General features: G+C 44.0%; 4 protein-coding genes across 6 annotated transcripts; 2 read left to right on the forward strand and 2 right to left on the reverse strand.

Annotated features, from left to right (window-relative positions):
- Window positions 1-222: 222 nt before the first annotated feature.
- Window positions 223-11,288, forward strand: LOC105701183. Of its 3 annotated transcripts, none has more exons than XM_012427685.2 (4): window positions 223-397; window positions 3,578-4,011; window positions 7,171-7,451; window positions 9,188-11,288. In XM_012427685.2, the coding sequence occupies exons 2-4, from the start codon at window positions 3,929-3,931 to the stop codon at window positions 9,769-9,771; spliced, it is 948 nt and encodes a 315-aa protein (XP_012283108.1). In that variant the 5' UTR covers window positions 223-397; window positions 3,578-3,928; the 3' UTR covers window positions 9,772-11,288. The 3 variants fall into 3 exon arrangements, with proteins under 3 accessions (XP_012283108.1, XP_012283109.1, XP_012283110.1); XM_012427686.2 differs by lacking the exon at window positions 223-397 and adding an exon at window positions 2,274-2,366; XM_012427687.1 differs by lacking the exons at window positions 223-397; window positions 3,578-4,011 and adding an exon at window positions 6,457-6,491.
- Window positions 10,828-15,006, reverse strand: LOC105701184 (larval/pupal cuticle protein H1C). Its single transcript, XM_012427688.1, has 2 exons — window positions 13,877-15,006; window positions 10,828-13,465 (listed from the first exon to the last, which is right to left on the reverse strand). The coding sequence occupies exons 1-2, from the start codon at window positions 13,883-13,885 to the stop codon at window positions 12,668-12,670; spliced, it is 807 nt and encodes a 268-aa protein (XP_012283111.1). The 5' UTR covers window positions 13,886-15,006; the 3' UTR covers window positions 10,828-12,667.
- A 1,932-nt stretch (window positions 15,007-16,938) lies between these two features.
- LOC105701099 (cuticle protein 16.5-like) lies at window positions 16,939-17,977 on the reverse strand. Its single transcript, XM_023432271.1, has 3 exons — window positions 17,966-17,977; window positions 17,406-17,824; window positions 16,939-17,212 (listed from the first exon to the last, which is right to left on the reverse strand). The coding sequence occupies exons 1-3, from the start codon at window positions 17,975-17,977 to the stop codon at window positions 16,939-16,941; spliced, it is 705 nt and encodes a 234-aa protein (XP_023288039.1).
- Window positions 17,978-20,512: 2,535 nt separating this feature from the next.
- Window positions 20,513-22,436, forward strand: LOC105701185 (pupal cuticle protein C1B). Its single transcript, XM_012427689.1, has 3 exons — window positions 20,513-20,549; window positions 21,007-21,340; window positions 22,106-22,436. The coding sequence occupies exons 1-3, from the start codon at window positions 20,541-20,543 to the stop codon at window positions 22,348-22,350; spliced, it is 588 nt and encodes a 195-aa protein (XP_012283112.1). The 5' UTR covers window positions 20,513-20,540; the 3' UTR covers window positions 22,351-22,436.
- The last annotated feature ends 1,063 nt before the right edge of the window (window positions 22,437-23,499 follow it).

Raw genomic sequence — 23,499 nt, forward strand, 5'->3', positions numbered from 1 at the left:
CAATATGGCGGCCTATATTCCGTTGGAGCTCCGTCCTCGTCTCCTTATTAGTCCACTGGAATGCATCAGCTACCATTTGTGTGTGCTAGGTGGTGCCATGATTTTTATAAGTTTCCTGAATTCTCCACGGAAGGCGGTGAAGTTCCATGACGCAAACCGGATCTAACTTATCAACTCATTCCTGTGGACACTCTTTGTTCTCTGCAACTTTGGTTTCCGGAATCTTCATCAGGTGTCGCGGCGTACGGACGCACTACTCACATTGCATACTACGGTGTCAGCCATTGCGGTCGTCGGCAGCTTGTGTTCCTGCGAAGCTGCTCCTTTCGATAGCTTCAAATTCGGTGCAATTATGGGAGTGCTAACAAGGGAATCAACGACGTGTCGAAAGAGTAGGGTAAGTCGCAACCTCCAAGTTAAACGCCGATTAACGGTAAACTCTCACAAGACTTGGCGGACGGTTTGAGTCCTTCACCGTGTTAATTACATCGTTTGTGGGCTTGGCGAAAGGTCGGTCGCGTGATCTCGTAAATGCCATTCTCTGCGATGACGCTATAGGACGATAATGATCGGACATCCGCTACAATACGAATACGCGTCGTTAGAGACGCTTTCGTTAGCGCGTCCCATAAATTCGCAAAAATTTCAAAATGGCTCCTTTCGCCTAGGTACCTGACACCTGCGCGGTCGACTTACGCGTGAAAGTTTCACTTTTACTTAGCTGTCAAGGATTTAACGGGCGAACTAACCTTCACCAAACTTAATGTTTACTCGAGCCAAGTATTATTTATGCGTTCTAGAAAGTTTGTTATTGTGTTTACTATGACTTTGTTTGATCATATTTTTATTTATTTTCTTATATTTTTCATCAATCTCCAAATCGTGTCGCATTATTTTTTTAATCGATGTTTCTAATCGTTTCAATAATTTATACTTCTTTGAGCGTTATAACGATTATTAGTACTATGTAGCAGTTAAAATGAGCAAATTAGATTATCGTTGGAATCTGGAGAAGTGATTAGTAAATGTTCATTCGTTTGTAAGTCTTCATTGGTTATTTTAAAAATTGTATTGGTTAACATACTGTGGCAATATGTTCGATTAAGAACAATGAACGAGTACAGATAATGGTAGTCGTAGGACCTGCTCCAGATAGCTTCGTCTTAGCACCGGATTCTAGAGGGTCGCAGTAGCCAAGGACTTGTGTTTACATTCTCCAAGGATACTGGACTGTCGACGTTCTGCAATTTTGAGCTCGATTCAAAACAAAGTCAAAGGGGATAATGTGCTTCGCAAGTGTTCCTGCTTTGGCAACCGATATGAATTACGTCATGCCAAATGTTATACAAAGTTAAGAGGCGACACAGTGTCTCTTCTGAAATTAAATGATTGACTGTACACGTACCGAACTCAAACTGGCATTTATTTTCACTATACATGTAAATGAGAAATTATAGCGTTCAATTTGTGTAGCACTGTTTGTACAAATTTAGAGTATGGCCAAACTCTACGTTCGTTTACCTCGGATTGTTGTTTACAGCGAGATTAAACGGTTATCAATACTTGCGTGAACTTACTATCGGCAAACTCGCATTTATTGTCATTATTGCCTAGAGTAAAATCCACCTATTATTAATGCTCGCGCGAATTACCTACCGCCAATCTCGCATTTGTTGTTGTTACACGTAATAAAAAGTCATTGTTCATCTCGTGTAACACTATTTGTAGAAATCTAGAGTACAGATACCATATACATTCGCTTGTCCCGGATTGTTTCCTACTGCGCGTTGTACGCGTTACGTTGGCGTGGATGACGTCGATCGATTATGTAAATGCTGCCTCGTAGTCAGTTCATCGAAAGCAAAGGTAGCTATCGTTTAGCAAGAAAAATATTTCCTGGTATACATATATACTATTGCACATACAACATTAGATACTACATTCACCGTCATTAGCGAGTTGAACGTGACGTTCTTAAACATTATACTCCGCGACACTCGCAAGATTTTTAGGCAAATTCGTTATCAGCGGATGCAATTTTATCCTGACTTATCACTCGTGATCGCATCCGTGGTCCCGTGAGGGCGTGTCACGAATTCAAAAGTAGAGAGGTCGTCTCGCTCGTCAAGCAGCCGTCAACTCCTCCCTTATCAATTCGCGAAGCAAATAACAGTGATAAGGGAGGGCAGGAGGGCGGCGGAGGTATGGAGAGAATTTCCCGATTAGACAAGCCAGGGACCAGTAAGAAATTCAGATCCGATGGGTGTGCTGTCGGTAATCTACTTTCGTTACGTTATATACCCGGCTAATACCGTTAATTGCCCTGCACTTACGTCACGCGGATAAGCCGCCATACTTGACTTAACGTACGTACATACATGTTCAAGGCTGGCACATGCGACCTCGCGTACCGCACTTGAAACATTTAGCGGTCAAGTGCATTGTACTCCGAGCGAGGTTACCGCTTTGTGTCTATTTTTCATCCAATTCATTTTTTTTTTGTTTCGCCGACCATCGATCCGTTCGCTTGGATAATGAAACCGTGAGAATGGGGAAAAAAGAGGGGTTTTTTTATTTCGTCCGGGTTTCAGTGACAAAAAATGTCCTTTTGTCTCGCTTTAAATCGTGTTTGTGAAGAACTTTTATGCTTCCTTGAGCGTTTATACGCGTCAGGGGTATCGTATAACGGGTATTGTTAAGTATTGAGAGAGCTCGAAAGGAGCTCAATTTTTTAAGCCGATAATATCGGTCGCTGACCGCACTCCAAGTGGTAGGGATTTGCACGGTACGTGTGTGGAACAATGTTTAACCCGCTGGGTTGAACAATGGTATCGTCTTTCGACTTTGGACGAACCGTCGTGTCGTGTATCGTATCGTGTCTTGTGGCGTTGACTCTACGAGATGGCAAAAGTATGTTCAAGCCGTTGAACGCGCGTTTTAATATACTCCCGTTTTTCTTTATATTTAAATGCCGTGCATTAGCAACTACCCGAGTCCTGCGAATGAGTCGGTAAACAATGGAAATGAACGGTGGACGTACTCAAAAATGAATTCCCGGTCGATGGGCAATTAATTACTTGTGTTTACATCGAGGGAACGGTAACAGCTGATTTGAGGAAATTTTCACATTTTCTCCCGCGCCGATATTGCACGCATCTTTAATCGGCCTTTATCATAGTGATACTTATTTAAATAGGTCATTGCAGTTGTGTGCACTAGTGCTCCAGAACTCTGGACTCTGAAGTATCGAAAAAACGGAGATATGGAGACCGTGATTTTTTTTTTGTTTATTTTAGCCACCGCAGCGATAGCATACGGAAGATGATGAAAATCCCGGGACGAATTTCAAGTCATTTGTTCTAGCATTTATGTAGTCATTTATAATGCAGATTTCACCGGAAGGGCGAAAGTTAAATTACTCGCGAATTTATGTCCGCGGTATTCGATTCGTCCCTTTGAATGACAGTCGACTATGACTCAGGAAGTCAATTTCTTTCTTTATTTTTTTCGTGCATGACTTTTTATCGCTGTTGTCCGTGCAATTCATGGTTTAATTTTTGTACATTGTGTCTTTCAGATCAGTAGAATGGTGTTGAGGTCGAACTCCTAGAAGGCGCGGAATCGATTTCGAGCTTTCGGGAGTTAATCCATGAGCGAGGTCCCGTAGTACAAGGATATACGACCATATATTCCTAGATTCGAAGAAGTCGTCTAGTCGCTTGGTCAATGTGTTTGGTAACACAAAACTATTAACTACAAATAGCCGAAGAGTCTCATCGCGTCCATAAGCACAAGCAAGCCCGACAAGAAGAGAGGAGACGACCGTCTGGAATTATTAAAAATTGACCAACAACTCTAACGTATCCTCCGGAAAAGAAGAGAAGGGAACACCTGAGGAGGAACCTGTTGAGAAGTGGCGGGCACGAGAATGGGGTCTTCCAGGCCGCAAGATATGTCTCTCAACGGAGGCATATCTCTGCCACAGTGGATGAAGACCAAAATGGATACGAGGTATGCACTTTTCCTCTTTCTTCGGATTTCGGAGAAACAACCCTGTTTGGGCAGAACTACTTCGTAACCTCACTCGCCTCTTTGTTTGTCAATAATCGGGCCGAAGAAGAATTGAGTTTGAATTAATTAGCCTAATTAAATCGCCCGCAGCACTCCAGATATGCCCAAGATTGGGTCATCGGCATGTTCGGTCGGGATGTCTCAATCTTGTCGGACATATGATGATCGTGACACGTGACTTGTGACTCGTGACTCGTGAGTCATGACTCTTGTCCACGGGAACCTTCGTTGCTAACTGCAAGATGCGGTGTTATCACGCGGGATGCAACTTGATATTTTATTATTTTTTTTTTTTTGTAGCCAGACTGCTCTATCGTTTTCTCGTTCCCGTTGGCTTCAACAGTAGCTCAGTTCATGGTTCTAAAATGTATTCCAACGGCTTGATTTATTTTACCGTTTAACCTGAGATTATCATGATTTTATTCAGTAACTTCATGTTGACTTTATTCCGTACAATCCGCTTTTATAGGACGTATCCGAAGGTGATCATGCGAGCGATTTCTATAGGCGTTAATTGTACTCAGCTGTTTTTTTTTTTTTAACATTGTATTCGCGTGTAGAATAAATGCAATCTCGTTCGATGGAAATTTTGGCATTAGGAAAATTCTGGGAGAAATTGAACCTCCCTCCTCGAAATAATCCAATCTGACTCAATATGTGCCACGAAGTCTCCGAGCCGTGGAATAATCTTGGAGTAATCTCTGCCGCCACCTTTCCCCTCTAATGTCGGTAAATTTCCGCCAAAGAATTTTCCGTGGCTCGGTATCGTTACCGTGCCTCGTTTAGGCCTCGTTCAAACAACCTTCGAGTTTCAACACTACTAATTAGCCGGAATTGGACGCACTGGACGAAGCGTGAACTGCCGTTCATTAATGGCTACCAGTAAAGGTCGGCGGAATTCACGAGAGTTGGCAGAACTTCCGCTGCGGAATATTTATTTGTATATATTATCAAGAAGGGGAAAACTGTCTCCTGGGTTTCCTCCAGGAATCTCAGGAAAATTTTCCCGAGTCTCCTCCGGGAATCCCGGTATAGATAATCACAATACTAACGTGTAAGAAATGCACGCGTATCGTTACTTCAAGTAAATCACTACACGTCTGAAGGTTGATATTTGTAATTAATTAATGTGTATTAAGAAAAACGGAAAGTTTTCTGGAATAATTCTGACGTAATATTACTCAATGGGATGGTAATTGATGCATCTCTCTGCATACATTAGAATCGCCAATGACTGTTTCTCCGATTCTTCGTTACGGAATCGTTTTCTTAGGTATTAACTCTACCTCGGTACCTAGATTTGAATATTACCGAGGGTTACGTTAACTTTAATGGGCTCAAATATCATATTACAGATTGCACATTTATGAATTGTAAAGTGACGTGGAATGAACTTTTTGAAAGTCTAATAAAGGTTAGATATGTATGTATTCGTGTGTAGTCTAAGAGGCGCGTGTATTTTCTGCGTGTCGGACTTGGCTTGCGGAGAAATCACGGGACCTGTATTTTTAGGTTCTCAGAGCTGACGACAGTAGTGACACCCGTTATTTTCACACGGCCATTTCTGAACACAGTCCTAAGACTAGACTTATTGAATTAACGGCAGTCTTAAGTGTAAAAAAAAATAGTCCGAGGAGCGAGGAGCAAAGTCACCCCGGGATTAGAATTAAATCCCATTGAAGACCTGACGTGTATTACGTCTTCAATCTCTACGATTTCCTCATTTTATGGAAAATCCGTACTGTTAAGTAGGTACTTCCACGGTGTTAATACTTTTTCTTTTTTATACAAGTGTATATTTTGCGGTTCTCCGATGAAAGTAGATGGTTCTATTCTAATTGTGAACACTGTATTGAACGAAATTGCGAAATCTAGAAGAGCGATGTTCTTCTCTGTCAAGGTTCACCGGTGTTATCGTAACGACTGCTTTCCAATGAAACGAGGCGGTATTGATAACGATCCGAGTTGTTTCGAATTTGCTTTAGTGCGATTAGTGCCTATTTGATACTTTGTGTCGTTTAACGAGCAATAAATTAGTGGCAAAGTTATCGACTTGCTATTCGAGTTGACATTGAAATTGTACCCCATTATGTGCTATACTTGATCCGAGGTCATCACCAAGGTGCAAGTATATTCTCTCAACCGTGTATTTTTTTTTTTTCCCCGTCTAACTCGCAACCTTGGCATAGAAACTACGTTTGTCATTGAGTCTTGGGTCCAGTGGTCGTCTTCAGAGCCTGACCATTTTCTTATTAATTCAAAAATTTGTTCAAACTCTGGTATACGCGAATTGCGAAGGCAAAGCTGCTGCCAATAAAACGGGACCACCGGAATCTCGTGCAGTAGTTCTGCAGCATTTGCACCGACGACATCGATTTGTTCCAAGGAAGCTTCTTCGGTATGCCAGAATTTTACTTCTGGTAAATATGTTTCGGCTAGAAAATTGGGGAGAGTATTTAGAGGAATATTTTACATAGCTGTTACTTGATAAAAGTGGGCTACGGCAAGAAATAAAACGTATTTTATTGCTAATAAGTTTATTACTAGTTCTAAGTTAAGGCGCTCGTTGGTTTTGTATCTTGTACAGAAAGATGGAGAGATTGAAAAGATGGCGGCCCAGTTAGATAAGATTTAGAATTAACATGACAGAAGGCTTCTGGAAGCATCGAAGCTAGGCTTAAATTCGATTATGAGAGTAAATGAAAATGTCGACGACTGCTGTCTTTGCTTGACTTAAAGAGTTGGGAACAAATCAAGAGGGATAATTTCGATAAAATTTGTAAACAAGCTGTTAGCGTCCACAAATCTCTGTATCGATAGGCCGTAGGATTCGCAAGTGCCTCGCCTCGAGTAATCAGGGACGTGACTGCTCATCTAATGATATGTCGGCGATTGTTAATGACACTGTTGTGAAGATGGTGTTATTCCAAGTTTGAGTTAAATTTAATTCCCCGGCTCGGTTGTGAGCTCGATAGTAAGGCTGTTTTCCAGACCCGGTAGTTTTTCATGACTTTTCTTGCCGTTTGTAGATATTTCTAAGAGGTTCGCTTCTTCGACTGTTTGTGCTGGAAGTTTATTATATTGTCGTATGATTTACAGGTTCGACTTCGACGAGAGCACCTTCAGCCCGCCATCTTACGACGACAGTTTCGTGTACCTGCGGCAAACAAAACAACATCAAACCGCTTCCTCGACCCAGCAAACATTCAGGTCTGTTGACAAAGCGCTGAACGAGAACAACAGCAGCGTCTCGATAACCAGTCAAGTGGCCCAACACCAGAAAACCGTCTCCGACATCAAGGCGGCGAAGGAGATCGACTTCAGCAAACATCCTCTGCCCTGCCAGCCGTTTATCCCGGACGCCAACAAGGGTTCGCAATGTGAGTCTGCCCTTATCGACGGCGATAAGGCGAACTATTTGCAACTTCACCATCTGGTTCGACCAGTAGCGACGAACAAGATTTCCTACTCGATACAGCACCTAGAATCGAGCTATTCTCGGTCTCGTAGCGTCGTATCGGTGTAGGTACACGTGCCGGATAAATCCAATCACAGGTCACCGATTGTCGGATAAATCTGGTTAGGAGATCAAGAGTCATGCGAGCGCCCGAATTTCGGAGATAGGTCGTCACGTGTTGGTCATGCGGAAAATTTCAGTCAGACCATGGACGACCGATAACTCGAACATTTTTACTGCTATCCAAACGGGAGACGGCGTGCATCGCTGTCCAGCTCTTTCTCGAATCGACGCGGGTTAATTCAGAATGCCGATCACGGGGTTAAGGCTCATTGGCAACAATACTCTTGTTTATGGGCGGGCTTCTCATTTTAGAACGTCAAACCGACGATAATTCCGCTGGTCGGCGACGATAACGAATAATGCTCTTGCTCGACCGGTCACAGCTGGCTCGGTATCAGTTTTGTCACGTTTTTGCTGTGGCCGCCGATTTCACCACTTCGCTCTAGTGCGGTCGATAAACAGGGAAAAAAGCCGTCCTCTTGGTTGAACTTTAGAACCGTAGAATGGAAAAGAGGTAGCGTCATTCATTTATTTTTGTAAGATTCGGTAACGGTGTTAACGCGATGTATCGATAAGAGGTAAGAATTTTTCATGCTAGCCGATTCTGCCGTTCGATAACAAGGTCCTGCATTAAGCCAACCGGTCAGGGCTGACTCAGTATCAATTATCATCTTTATAAGTGAGATAACCAAATTCAGTGGTCATTCGCCGCTCGGTAAACTACTCGGAATGGGATCTCTAGGTGGAAATAGACCGCTTTGTAAAGCGGACTTATTGATGACATCTGCTGGTATGACATGTGATTCTCTTCGACCGGACACAAGTTTACAAATGGACTGGCTAAGAGGGCCCGTCAATGCTCAATTCCTATTGGCCGAGCTTTATCACACCCAACCGGCTATCTTCCTTGTTATCCATAGCGCACGGTATATAAATTACGAAGACCCTGACTCTTTACCTCATTATCAGACGCGGAGAGCGAGCTGCTCGAGCTGGCTATGGCCTGGGACGTGTACAGAGATCTTAGTTCGCGACAAAGTAAAGACTATACTCTCGTGTAAATCTTCGCATGCCCGAAGATTCCCGTTTAGTGAGCTCCGAAAGACTGAAGATTTATTGTGTAGATAGTATTTATTTTTAACTAGTTTTTTTTTCTGCGACACGCCGTGGACTTTTTTATAACAGTATTCGTCGCGACGCTTTTGAGCGCCCTTAACGTTAAACAATGTCGTTATTAATCTAAGTACTGGCGGAAAAAAAAAGTTTGTACCGTGTTCGGACGATTGTAAAACGCGAAGCGCCATGTTGCTGCACGCTGCGAAGTTCTGTACCCACGGATGTGAGACGGTACTTTGGATCCTGTCGGAAACTGCGATCGTGACAGCAGCGATTGTCGATTATGGTACGTCTTTGTAACGCGATTGGGACGTTTCCGAGATTCGATTCTTGGGGAGACACCCAATCAGGGTGGAATTTTGACGATACGCGCAAGTGATCCGCAATCGTAAAAACTTCCCGTTGGATAACTCTGGGGAATATTTCCTTAGGTTGTAATATTTTATCTGATATCTTTAACGTTCCTTTTTCGTGTTTCAGTTATCGAGGTGAAGCCTCCTAAAGTTGTGGTAGCGGGCAAAGTCAAGGCGAAGTCTCAGGGAACGGATGACGGTTTCCACGGTGAGCCGGCCTTATGCGGCAAGTCGATCGTCCACGTGGCAAATCAGATGATGTCCGGTAAAAACAGCAAGCTGACCTCCTCGGAACACGCCGAGGAGATTCCAAAGAAGGGCAGCAAGTCTTTGCCGGTGACACCGTTGACGTCGCCGATGAGCACGCCGGACAGCTCCCCCAAGTCACGCAGGAAGGCCTACTCCAATCGGTACTTCACCGGAGCTTTCATCCCGGATCGCGAGAAGTACCAGAGCGGCTGGATTTTGGGCGGTCTTCTGGGCCAGTCCAGGGAGATGGTAACAACAAAAATCGACGAAGAGGAAGAGCCAAGCCCGGAGATCGTCGCGCCGAAGAAGCTCAGCCGAAAGAAGTCCATCTCCTCGCAGAGTCTGTTGTTCATCGAGAAGGACGAGAAGGCCCCGGAGAAGGTGCCGGCCTTCACCAACGTTTTGCAGGTCAAGCCATCGGAATTGAGGGAGATGAACTTCTGGTCCCCGACTTCCATGTAAACCGGAGGGTCCTCCACGTCCCCCAGCCGAGAATTAACTGTATGGCGTGCCGTAATCGCAAGAATCTTGGGTCCAAAACGCCAGGACACCGAGGAAGGGGACCACTCTCCGTTGATGTTTCCTAACCTACATTTTTCGAGCTCGGGGGATGCAGCTCTTCGACTCCTGGTTTAAATCGCGAGAACGCGCATCGTTCCGAAGTCGCCCGTTTATTATTTAACTTATTCACTTTTACGTTGACCACTTGATGGCGATTGACGAGGATTCTCAAGTTCGGTTTGGACTGGTCCGGATGCGCCATATGCATTTCCTCCGTTTCTTCGTCGTTTTAATCCATCACTGATGTCTGTTGTGGGGACTTGTCGTGGATTCAAGTACCGGCAACTTGGGGGAAACCAGAAATCTAAATCGACGCCGACTTTGGGACGATGCCTCTCCAATTACTCAATCAAGCAATACCGAAGATTCGAAATTTAGCAGCCACGAGGAAGTAGGGCACGCTGCGGGAAGCGAAAGAAGGAGGTCGATTTTTAAAGAAACGTCATATCTTTTATATAGTATTTCGAAACACATTGTCCAACTTCTCATTCAAGTGTCTCACTGCATTGTCGTTGATGACGCGTCGTTTATTCATTCATGGAGAAGTCATCGTGCGCACTCTTCATCATTTGCAACTTCGGTCGCACGCGATGTCACCTTTGTCACGTGCGATCTAGTCGATAATTCTACACTTTTGACATTCATTCGTTTATTATTACACGTACCAACTTCCTTCAGTTTGGTTAACAAGGGATAGAAACTTAGATCACTAATATTATTTATAACCGTTGTGAACCATCTTTGGAGGCAAGGTCTAGACGACCGCTTCGCTCGTTTCACGCTGCTAGTGGCGGCGAGGGTCTTGATTATCATACACCCTTTGTTTTGTACAAGTGTTGGTGGTAGGAGTGTTAATTTAGCAGTCCCGAAGTAAAATGCGTTAAAGGTGCGAAGAAAAACAAAACACTCAGCCGGCGGGAGGAACTACAGTCGATAAATATGTCTGAATTGCTCTTCTTTTTTTTTTTCTCTCTTTCTCTTGGATCAATTTATCATGGAATTCCGTCGGCCGTAATGTTGGGAAACACTTAAGTTATTGAAAACGCTGATACCTCGACTTGATGATATTTCGAATGTTATAACAATACGTTGACGCGCTCCCAGGCGTTGGGCAAGTTGTAATGAATCTAAGAGTCGAAGTGCAAAATGGAAACTTGTACCTGGTTCATTCGAGCGATTTAGTGTACGTAAAGGTAGCCTCGGCTGACTCGAACGCGATTTAGTCGTTAATCTAATTTATCCGATATTTAAACTAGACACTAAGATCTATCGCGTGGATTTCACGGAATGGACGTATCACGATATGTTTTACTAATACCGTCGATCCGAATTCATCAGCATACCTCCATTTTCACTCTCACGTAGCGCATCTACACTCGATTAGAAGAATAAACCATATACCTGATACATTGATAAAACTAGTGGAGTCGTTCTTTACCTAATTTCTTCGTAACGGGTTGCTCACTTTCGGTTTACCGATACTCCATAACTAAAGAAATTTCTATCGAGTTCTAACCAGCGGATGGATTTATTATCAAGAAACCGTGCTGGGAAAGTCTCAACGCATAAGGAGATCTCTTCTCAGTTTTTCCTGTCATCCACCAAATAATGGTCCATCAATTTTCATTTGCTAAGATTACCGGCCGTTTATACTCTCATTGCTTATAAGTCGGAATGATATACTTTCACTTCTTAATGTGGAGAAAAAAGTGGATCATTGTTCGCGAGAAACTGCGATTTTGTCCCTTTTGGAGAACGTGCTCGTTGAGTCGGCCAAGGTAAAATCTTCCCCGTCCCTCGGGAGTTGGATTTCACGCGAAACGGGCGAGATTCGAAGGTTAGCGATTTTTTTTTCTTTTTTCTTTTCTTTTTTGCGAGAACCCCTTAGGGGGCTGGGTGAAAGTAAGTCATGGGCAGGGTGCCCTCCGACCACGCCCGACATAAAAGTATCCACGCATTTACGATTCGCGCGTGCTCGTATCTGGATGGTAAATCGAGAGTAGGTAAACCTCTCCCGAGTTACGCAATGCCGTATGAGTCGAGTCAAAAGTCGCCCGAGTTTCCAAAAGTTTGTTTCGAAATATACGACTTGTAGGGTAAGCCTGCTGTTGCATGGATTACCACTGTATTGTCGTTATCTCCTTACAGCTACGAGGTATCAGGAAGAACAACGCCGTATTATTTTGCAAACAATATTATATTTTATGTACACATAAATAGAATAATATCGTTACAGTTGTAAGCACGTGAGAGGTCCTTCCAAAAATGTTCCAGCCCGGCTCTCAGCTTCGGGCCGATGATCTTAGTGAAATCAAAGACTGGTTACTATCTGGGTTTACAAGTCAATTCACGTTCCCACGTGGAACATGGAATCGAGTAAACTAGGCATTCGGGTGAATCTCCAGATTATCGGATCTGTCGTCTTCAGGGTGTACACCAGAAGTAACGAGTCTTTCAGTGATACGACGCGCTGCAGTTACAGCTACGGGAGCGGTACCGGGTGCGACTCTAAGCACATTCACGTAAACCAAGACGGGCGGAACCGCACTACCAATAATACATAGCACGGTCCCGGCGACGGGATCAGTTACAGCATCTTGCTCACCATTTTCCAAAAAAACCAATAAGAATGAAAAACATGAAAAAGACGAAAATAAACGCGAATTTCAGGAATTATCTTAACTGCATCGAATGCCGACTGAGAAAACTCACCAGGGATTGGTAACGTTACATATTGTGGGTGTGGTTTTTACGGAAAATCGTGAGCGGGGAAGTTCCAAGAGGTCGGTCCATACGTTTACCAGCTGTAGGAAGCACCGATTCCACTGAAGGAAGCGTGGGAGACGACTGCGGCGGGGGCTGCATGCGCGTAGGCCAGGGCGGGTGCGGCCTTGACGATGGGGGTGGCAGCGGCATAGGTGTATGCGGGCGCGGCCTTGACGACGGGCGCAGCCGCATAGCTGTATGCGGGCGCAGCGGCGTAGGTGTATGCGGGCGCGGCCTTAACTACGGGGGCAGCTGCGGCGTAGGTATATGCCGGCGCGGAGGCGGCGTAGCTGAGGGCAGGTGCAGCGGAGTAGCTCAGGGCGGGCGCGGCCTTGACGACGGGTCCAGCTGCGTAGCTGTATGCGGGTCCAGCGGCGTAGGTATATGCGGGCGCGGCCTTGACGATGGGTGCGGCAGAGGCGTAGGTCAGAGCGGGCGCGGCAGCGGCGTAGGTCAGGGCGGGCGCGTAGTACTTGGCGTCGTTGGTGATGCGCGTGTCCACTTTGCGCACGCTAGAGAAGGCTGTGTCGACGGCTTTGCTGTAGTGGGAGACGGCCGCGTTTCCGTCAAGGGAGCGCACCGTGCTCTGGTGGGAGGAGCCGACGGCGGGTGCGTGGATGGCTACGGGAGCAGCTGCGTAGCTGTAGGCAGGCGCGGCGGCGTAGCCGTATGCGGGCGCAGCCGCAGCTGCGTAGGTCACGTGGGCCGGGGCTGCAGCGGCATAGGTCACGTGGGACACGGCCGGAGCCGCGCTGTAGGCCACTGCCGGGGCGGCGGACAGAAGGTGGCCGGCTCTCGCCACGGCCAAGAGGGCGCTGAGGGCTACGAACTGGAATTTTGTAATATAGTGTTATTAACTTCTAAACATCTACATCTGCCTAATTTGTCGTTTCATTGCAGGTAGTCGGGACCCGGGAAGTCGATCATATGGGCGTTACATGGTCTATTATGGCATGAGCAGAGGGGAAAATTAATTTCACCAATGACTTGTACTATTACGTGACACGATACCAATGTACTATAAATTCAAATCATTCTGGTAAATTCGAGTAAATTCAATGTCCCTTGTAGACTAAGTGATCTATTTTAGGGTATAAATAGGGTAGTATTTTTTGTGCGAGTGCTGCCTTTGCGGACGCGGGAACTGGGTTTGTAATCTTGGATTAGAGGTAAATTAGACGTTTGGTCACTTTGAATGATGGTAATGATTTTTAGTAAATATGTTTGTCGTATACCGTACCTTGAACATTTTTGAATCGGGTTTCGATGTGCTCACGACTGCGAGTCGAGAAGATATGACAATGATCGAAGTTTCACGGTCTGGTTTATATACCGAAAAAACCGAGGGGCTGCCGTGCCACCGAATTTCGTCACTGACCGGTCCTCTCGGGTGAGGTCTCTAATTTGACAGGAGAGAAAGAGAGAAAGCGAGGATAGGAACGGGGTGGGAGGAAGAAAGAGGGACAGACGACGGCCATAGAGGCGGACAATGTAACTCCGAGGCTGGAGGTAAAGATTCGGCCGGCGAAGGTCTGGGTTACCAATCTCCGAAGGGGAGTACGCCCAATCTCTTTTCACCGCTTAATAACCCGTCTTTCCTTAACTCGTTACGAAACCTCGGGGACCTTTTTTTCGCTCGAGATACCGATTGCTAATTTTCTGCAATCTCGTTGCGCAATCCCAATCGACCCTGTCACTGTAAGAGTATTTAAACTTCATGCGCTTGACCTTCGTTGCTTCGTGTCATTCGTGCAACCGTATCCTCGATGTAAATCTTTCTTACAATGACTATGTATTATTTAATAAGCTCTTTAATATCCCCAAAATGTATAATGCGATCGAAGTTTGTAGACAAATGCCTCCATTGACATATGTTTTATGGATGTCACCGCGACTTTACTCCGTAATAAGTGGGGCGTGAGGGCGAGGGATTACCATTGAACTTTTTTTTTTCTCCTAACTTGGGTTCCGTCGTGGTCGGTTTCCTCCAGCGACTGAGCAATGAATGCTTTCACGTGTTTAAAAAACATGACGTACTCTTATGTATGTACTTTGGCGCGCAAAAGTTAAGTCATTCGTTCTCAAAAAATTATTTTCACCCAGCACTTCCCGCCACCGAAGACGATTCACGGTAACAGCGTAACTTTTCACGATAACTAGGACCATGTTCCAGAATTTGAAATTTTGTAAATTAATTTTAGAAAAAAGGTCAAAGATGACTTTATTTATAGTTATGCATTATGTACTAATTATTTATGAACAAGCGGGTAGTTTTACTGCTTGGTGCGTTACCTTCATAAAAATTATCTTTATGGATAAATTTAACAGCCTTGTAGCCTTCCCATTTCTTGTTAAACCTTCATCGATGCTCCGCTCGCCCTTAAAGTTTATTCCTGTATTAATAAAAATGGAAGAATATCGGAGAAACTGATTCGAGATTATGCAAGGATCGCCTAGTGGAAACAGGCTTTCAGCCGGAATGGATCGGCCTAGTTGGAGAAGTCGACATTTTTTCGGGCCGCAAAATGATCCAGATCGCCCTTACGCAATTTCACGGGCGTGTATTCGTGTCCTCATTTGCATTTTACAATCGCTCTCTCGCAGCGTTTCCGAATTACATTTGTGGGCATAATTCACGGCTAACGAGGTGTCCTTTCTTTTTTTCACCGAGAATGCCCGTGTCAACTTGATATTCGATATTTCATCGTCCTCGTGCATAAGTGTCCACTAAATTGAATATATTTTTAAAGTAACGTCATATTTAGAAAGTAAAGGACCGGGAAGAGCGTTCAGCCTTTTTCGAAAGAAATATAGGCTCATGTCTAACTCGAGGGGATATTCACTCAGGAAACGTAATCATGTGGAAATTAGCTGGAAATCGTTTAAGATTACCGAAACACTGTCACAATTATAAGGTCGACCGTGTCTTGTTACCGAATCGCATTGTTCTTTATCATATGAAATCAAAGGCAATGCGCTATCAAAGAAGGAAATCGTTTTCACTGATTTCCGAAGGAACAACTCGGTCTAAAACTATTAACCGTGTAAGGTACGTATTTTATTCCGCGTTCCTTTTTTCCCGCTCGACGAGTAACCAGTTTTAAGATCGACAATTGACCGGCTTTTGCATCGTATAATGTAGATAATTATTTCTTTTGTGACGACCACTGGTTGCAGAAGTACGACGACGTGCATTGCGGTTCCTGGAACCTTCGACCGGTTCGCAGTGCTCGTTTTACTTCGGAATTACAGGCATTACAATAAGCGTACAAAGAGCTGGCCCTTTCGATTCTGCGGTGATTCATCCAAAGTTGGTCCCACGGGTTAATTTGCGAGAACTAGGGCAAGGTTGCCCCACCAGGTTGAAAACCTGAATTCGCTGGAAAAAAAAAAACTGGAGAAGCGAAACGATCGTTATTGTGTAAACATTATTCTTGCTCGCATTTACCGCTAAATAAGCATATATGTAGTAATTACTATGATTAGCGTGAACAGCGGTTAAGCTCGATCGCATCTCTTCGCTATGTATCGATTTTCTGGTATCTCCTTCCCTCCTATCGCGAAATTAGTAAATTTCCTTCCTCAAGCATAAATACCGTAATTACTGTAATTAGCATGAGCCAAAGGTAAGATCGATCGCATCTCTGCAAACTGACTCTCCGATATCTTGCACGCGTCCGTCAACTATCGTCTCTTATCACAGAATTAACCGACTCCCATTAAATTGAATTGTTTAAAGCATGCACCGTAAATGAAATTCTCAATTAACATAGTAACTCAAGTGACAAATAGACTCGCCTGAAGAATGAAACGTACGACCCTCTGATATATGATAATTTCATTCAAATGTGCTACATATTCCTACGTGGTATCAGTTCTAATCAATTTTGCAAGATAAATTTTCTTATTATTCACACGTAATCGGATAGATAGCGTGCTCGATTAGGTAGTCAAAGGTTATCGATCCAATACAATATAAAATAAGATCCAGTAATTTCTTTATTTATTTACACGATGCAGATAATAAATCTATACAGTGGGAATTGTCTTGATCCTCCTGCATGTGCCGAGCTTCCGGAAAACGTATCGCGATGATTATCACATGTAAAACAGATTACATGCAATTTGTAATTATAAAATTAGGCACCAAAAATAGTAACAATACTTTCAAGTCTTAACAAATGATCCGCTGGACTCGTTTCTTTCAGGTGCAACATCGACTCTCTGAAAGCTGCTGAGATCGAGAAATAGCGAAACACTTTGAAGCTATTTTTCGATTTTCATCGGCAATTATCAGGAAAATTAATGCGCGTACGACGAGATGAGCGGCAATGACGCCTTAGCGTAAATTGGTGTGGATGCAGCGTACTGCAGGGGTGTAGATGCGGCATAGTGCAGGGGAGCAGATGCTGCATAGTGCAGGGGGGCAGATGCTGCATAGTGCAGGGGGGCAGGTGCGGCGTAGCTCTTCAGGATGGGAGCAGCAGAGGCGTACTGCACGGCTGCAGGTGCAGCGTAAGCCTTAGCGTACAGGGGAGCGGGAGCTGCATAACTAACTGCAGCGGGAGCGGCAACCCTAAAAAAAGATAATTCTTTTTCAATACATGATCATACAAGGTACATTCCGAATTCTCAAAGCTGAAGATGATGCACACATTCGTTGTTCCTCTTTTTTAATCGAATTTTGAATTTAACATTAAAATAAAGAATTACGGTAAATGTAAAAAGTGCAAAGCTTCATATAAAGATATACCGAGAAGGGTACTTACTTGAGCGCAGGTGCACCGTAGCTGTAAGAAGGTGCGCCATAGCTGTAGGAAGGTGCGCCATAGCTGTAGGAAGGTGCGCCGTAGCTGTAGGAAGGTGTAGCGTAGCTGACGGCAGGTGCAGCGTAGCTGACTGCTGGTGCAGCGTACCCATAGGACTGGTAGACGGCAGGATTGCTCACACGGACGTCAGATTTGCTGACGCTGGAGAATGGCGTGTCGATCGTCTTCGAGAACGACGATATTTGGGCCAAATTACCAGGGCTCCTCAAGATATTGGAAGATTGGGAAGTGATCGCAGGTGCGGCATAGCTGAGCGCAGGCGCGGCGTAGCTGAGCGCTGGGGCTGCGTAAGAGATGGCGGGCTGCTCCCCGATGAACCCGGCATTTACAGCCGACAGGGCGGCGCACAGGACAATGAGCTGAAAAAGGATTAACTGAAATGACTCGGAACTAAATGGAGTTGAACTAATCCAGTTGAAAATGGAGGTGTTTTGAATAGCCTCGATTATATCGCATCGCGAAATAATAGCGTGGGTTAGCCTCGATGGGTGGATTCTTACCTTGGCGGACATCTTGAGGAGGATTTTCTCAGACAATTCTCCACTACAAGGGACGAGAGAGAACGGTGCCAATGTCTTCGAAGTTAGGTGACTTTATACTGGATTAACTTTCCAAAAAGAAGCTGGGGAATGTTCTCGGTCGCCCCCATCCGCGCAGGTTTTACCTCCTGTAATCTTCCACCTTCGCCCCATATGGAGAGCCCTGGTCCCTATCCCCCCTTTTCTCTTTAAAATATTACTCTCGATTTTGGCGGTCTCTGGTGGACTCTCGTTTTGCCTTTATTTCGGGCTTTATTTTTATTCCTCGAGGTGGGTGCCTCTTACTTCTGCTTCTTACCGCATCGCGTGAGGCCGCAAGGACTCTGACATGCGACCTCGTATCGCGCCGTTTATGCATCGTATGCACCGTATGCACCGTATGCACCGTATGCACCGTATGCACCGTTCACACCATGGGGTGTCGATGAGGCACGCGTCGAATATGAAGATCATTTAATTATTTTGAAGTACATAAGAAATGCATTAAGTCCCGGAGAACTTGACGCCCGCGTATAACTTTTCGCGACCGACCGTGACACGTCTTTGGGGTCCATGAAATAATAAATTACCCTGATTGCAAAATTTACTAACAGCTCCTTCCAATGCCGTGATTTCCTCACGAAGGCTCAGGGAGGTTTCTCGTTTCTCGGGTCATTCTAGCTCACCGTTTCGAGAGTACGTCGGGATTAATCGTCACTCGAGGTGCCGTCATTACTCACTCTTAATCCCGGCCTGTGAAAAAGTTTCACTGGACAAATTGCTTATTCTTTTTTAACGACTCGCGGGTTGCGCAATCGAGAGGCGCTGAACTGCACGTCGCCATCTTGAAATTTGCCCGACGCGTCGGTGCGTCCTTTCGACTTAGGTTTGATATATTTTTTCTAGGTCACGGATGAGTCTTCCCGGAAAGATTTGCCCGCTATGAAATGAGATATATTGTGAAGTTAGAGAATGAAGTATTTTTTAAGAGAGAGTATAGGTTCGCAGTTAATTTTTACCTGTTATAGGACAGCCGATTCGGGTGCGCAGGTGCCATGCTGCTCGTTATGTCTCTGTCATGTATAGGAATCTCTAAACGAGTTACTATGTTACATCGGGCACTAACGACAGCTAGGGTCGAAGCAGGTTTGATTTAGGAAATATAAATCGAGGCAGGCGAAAAAGTGAAAGACGTCGATCGGGCCCAGATAGGCGAGGCTTTATCGAACCTTGCGGCGGTTACATCAACTTTGAAGGTGTGGTCCAGCGTTACCCCATACTTACACATTACTTTTGGCCCATCTGGGTCAACTTTTACAATCTCAGAGCAGTACGTTCTTGAACGCATCTCAGGCAAGGTCGCGAAATGTACGAGATTGAGCTCTCGCCGAAAGGACTCGCCATCTTGTGACATGCCAATGTCACTGAAAAGGGACGATGGTGAAGCAGAATTAATAATAATGAGGACAAAATTCATGCAAACTCCATAGACCGGCTCAAGATCGACAGAATGAATAATAATGAGGATAAAATTTATGCAAACTCCATTCACCGACTCAAGATCGACTTCTTCACCTTATTCATACCCAAATGTGAATCTCAGAACTCTGGTTTACCTATAATAATAATTGTAATAGTTAGAATAAATGTATATGAGTATTTAATAATTGTTGGAGTTAAGACTCCAATTTTGGAAATCTTGCGCGTCGAGATTTCTTGATCTTGACACATCACATGATGGCTATACATGACATGGCAACAGGTAATGACCGGGTTATTGATACTGTAACTTAATAATGTCAGGGAATGAAAAAACAGTCATTTGCAACATGAGACAAGCTTGCATCAGACAATGGTAACCGTAGCACTCCACTCCACCAGAAACTAGCACGTTGAACTCGTTGCGTCATTTACATAACGCACATTTCGTTATGTTAATTGGACAAATTGGTAGTAAGTACATGGTTACTTCTTTCGGGTTTAAAGATTAAGAATCCTTCGGTACTTAAGAAGAAAGTCAGTATTTCTTTGGAAGCGCCACATATTTTCCGAAGGTACGTCATACATCCAAATTGATTGTCCGATTGTATTGACTGTTTTCATGATCTTTAACAATAAATTACGGATTAATTTAATTACACAGCTGAATATGTGCAAAAATGTCAAACGTGGTGTTACTAGGTTTATTAAGGTAATAAAGATATTACGAGACAAAAAGTTAAAAAAAAAATCGAAAGAAAAATTTGGCTTAAATTTTGAAGAAATAAAAATCTGGATTTTATTGAAATTTATTTTGTTGATTTTAATCTCAGCAAGTAGACACACGTGTAGTCGGCCCATGCGGTTTAGACGTAACCAATGCAGTGGCTGATGCAACTCGTCTTACTTCAAATGCTTACTCTCACCACTGAATGGACACTTGATATCAGAATTTCGGAAAAAATGCACAAGGTGCTATAGACTGGTTCCCTAATGATCGAGTATAAATAGTCCGAGAGATTTGTCATATGCATTCAATTCTCTCTTTGCAGTTCAAGAACGAACTACAGCAATCATCATGTTCAGGGTAAGTGCAAACCTAAGGGAACATCGATTTTTGAAACACACCCTAAGTTCGAAAATACGTCTTTTCCAAGTTAAACATACATCTGAACAGAAAATCAGTCCCTAATTTAAACAAGCTTAGCTTAGACATTTGTATTTGCCCAATTTTCATTGTTAACATTTGTCAAGTAGCTTCGTGTCAATATAGAATTCAAAATTATACCGAGGGCAAAATAATTCATTTTCTAGTTTCCTAAGAAAATTACTCCTTCATTGTATAACTTTAACCTTGCAGGAAAAGTGCCTTTACATCAAAACTTGCTCATCCCTTGTCATTCCTCGTCACCCCGCGTCTAATTTCCTACCTAATCCCCTAGTTTGATTTTTCTTAAATATCAGATGTACAAAGAACCCACACCAGAACCTTTTAATTAGGCTAAGAAACCATAATTAAAAATTAATCTAATATTGTTCTTCAGTTCGTGGCTCTTTGCGGTTGCCTGTTGGCTGTTGCCCACGCGGGCGTAATCGGTGGCGGCCTGATCGCAGCAACCGCACCTGCAGCGGTTGCCGTCCAGCCCCAGATCTCCCTGCAACCGACGACAGCCACGTTATCCCTGCCTACAGTTGCGACCTCCTCGTCCAATATTATTCGAGGAATCGGTAATTCAGGCACAATTTCGGCCTACCACAAGACCGTCGACACCGCGTTCACTAGCGAAAGGAACGGCGACGTGCGCATTAACAATCCTGACGTGGGAATTGTGAGCGCCAGCGCGCCTGCAGTTGCAGTGACGAATACTGCTTTTGCAGGTAACATCGCGGCCATGGGACGAAGCATGTGCACGGTCTTGTCACGATGGCTTGTCCCGCGATGACACCGGCCCCATCATTCTTATTCGTCATTCTTCACACCTCGTTTTGCACATCCATCAGGCTTCTCGTTCTCCAAACCACGATAGCCCACCGGGATGCATTCTGCAGTCTGCATTTTGCACGTAATCTGGGGTAGACCCCATCAAAGATCGAATTCGAAGGAACTTGTCCGCTATAAGTGTCCGCAAGTGCCTACAATTCGTTCCTCGATGGGTGTCCGTCCCCTCCCAGCGAATCAGCTGATCGCTTTCGAGAGCATCCTAGCGGTGTACATGCTCGGTGTACATAATTAGTCTTACATAATTTCCATATCTTTTGGTCATCTTTGAAATTCGCTTGCTTCTTAGACTAGACTGCTGGTCCCCTTTTCGACACACCGCGTTTCAGCTTATTCCTTTCACGTGCTATTTTCTCCTCCGAAGCAGAATCTCCGAGCGTAATGTTTGTGATGTAGATTCTCGGTGTTGAAATGTACGGTTTAGCGAAGAGGTAAAAATTCGCCGAAAGCCATCCCGATTAGTCGTATCGAAACGTTCGATCGATCCGGATTGGGGTTGCTGTCGCCTCGAAAATTGTTGCGATCGTTTGGTATCATCTGTGCTTTTTTTTTCAATATGAAATGCTTGCATGATTCATGTTACCGTTAGATCTTTTAAGAGTGTGTAACCTGTGATACTTACTTTTTCACTTTCATACTTTAAGCCTCTCCCGTTGCAACTGCCTACGGTCTCGGTGGACCTACATTGACGACCCTTGCAACTGGCCCTGCAATCGCCACCGGTTTGGGAATCAACGGATTAGGAATCAACGGATTGGGAATCAACGGACTGGGAGTCAACGGATTGGGAGTCAACGGATTGGGAGTCAACGGATTGGGAGTCAATGGATTGGGATATGCCGGTCTGGGGCTGAACGGGTTAGGTGTTGGACATGTCAAGGTTTTGTAAATTTCTTGCAAAACCGCTCCGAAGACTCAGAAAAGATGAATTCACCATCGCCGTCTGCCCATTCGATTCTAAAGCATGTCACAGAATGTAACAATACTGAATAAAAATATGAAAATCCTGTATCTTGGCTGATTCAATTGATGATTAATCCTACCTGTCCATCATGCCTGTCGACACTTATTGCGAAAGATTCTGCGTTCGAATCAACGTTTCTCAATTCTCATTTACACCGTACCAAAACTCACTCACTGATTTAACTCGTAAATTTACGATTTAATACCGAAAGAAAATATGACCAGTATGGTTTACATCGGGTAAATATTATAAGTACGGCGAAAATTGTTTATTCGAACTTCTTTGGATTCTCCTTAGAAGCTTCAGAATTAACTGTAAAGCGATATCAGAATATCAAGTGATATAAGACATTCAATTATGAAATGACGGTACATTTTATTGGTATTATCCGAAAAGATTGAAGTTTAAAAAATTCTGACTGGTTTTTCTAGACAATGGCGCAGGGAATTCTGAGATAAAATGTCAAATTTTTCCAAAAAGTTAGATGAATACTTTATTAACAAATCCATGCAAAATCATAGAAGAAATGCATAGAAGAAATGCATAGAAGAAATACGTTAAGCACCGTATGCATCTTTCTAGATGCACAACTATTTCCTTACACGGGCCCGTGTTTTTCTGTGTTTGTTTTTGGTGGCCCTTGATATATTAAAGAAATAATTATAACATGAAATATATATTGTTATGCAGATGTACTAGGAAGATTATCCAAAAAATCGTAACTGTAATGGTAACAGAGCCAACTGGAATAACGATCACGAGTTCAACTGAGACTGATAGACAAACAGTTACCAAATGACAATCAGTTGAAGGCTCACAATGAATAAATTTCTATGCTCATTTTTGAAGCACCTGCATTAACCATCTATCACTGTTCAACAATGGTAACACAATGGTAGCACATTGGTAACACAAAAATCAAAAGTAACTTAGCTGGAAATAAATAATCAAGATCGCAAAATTGTGCTCCGAGACGTTTCTCTCAAATTCAGGGGAAAATGAAGACCTTTCGTTCATGCAAAACCACTCCATCGAAGATAATAATAAGTTAATCCCAAGAAATCGCTTGCAAAG

This window comes from Orussus abietinus, unplaced genomic scaffold (assembly GCF_000612105.2).
Source record: "Orussus abietinus isolate OABI.00-Male unplaced genomic scaffold, Oabi_2.0 scaffold28, whole genome shotgun sequence".
Lineage (NCBI taxonomy): Eukaryota > Metazoa > Arthropoda > Insecta > Hymenoptera > Orussidae > Orussus > Orussus abietinus.

Coding starts and splice junctions, on each gene's coding strand:
- LOC105701183 (XM_012427685.2), top strand. CDS start 3,929: ATGGGGTCTTCCAGGCCGCAAGATATGTCTCTCAACGGAGGCATATCT. Junction 4,012..7,170: donor AAGACCAAAATGGATACGAG/GTATGCACTTTT, acceptor TATGATTTACAG/GTTCGACTTCGACGAGAGCA. Junction 7,452..9,187: donor CGCCAACAAGGGTTCGCAAT/GTGAGTCTGCCC, acceptor TTCGTGTTTCAG/TTATCGAGGTGAAGCCTCCT.
- LOC105701099 (XM_023432271.1), bottom strand. Junction 17,213..17,405: donor TACGGTGCACCTGCGCTCAA/GTAAGTACCCTT, acceptor ATCTTTTTTTAG/GGTTGCCGCTCCCGCTGCAG.
- LOC105701185 (XM_012427689.1), top strand. Junction 21,341..22,105: donor GACGAATACTGCTTTTGCAG/GTAACATCGCGG, acceptor TCATACTTTAAG/CCTCTCCCGTTGCAACTGCC.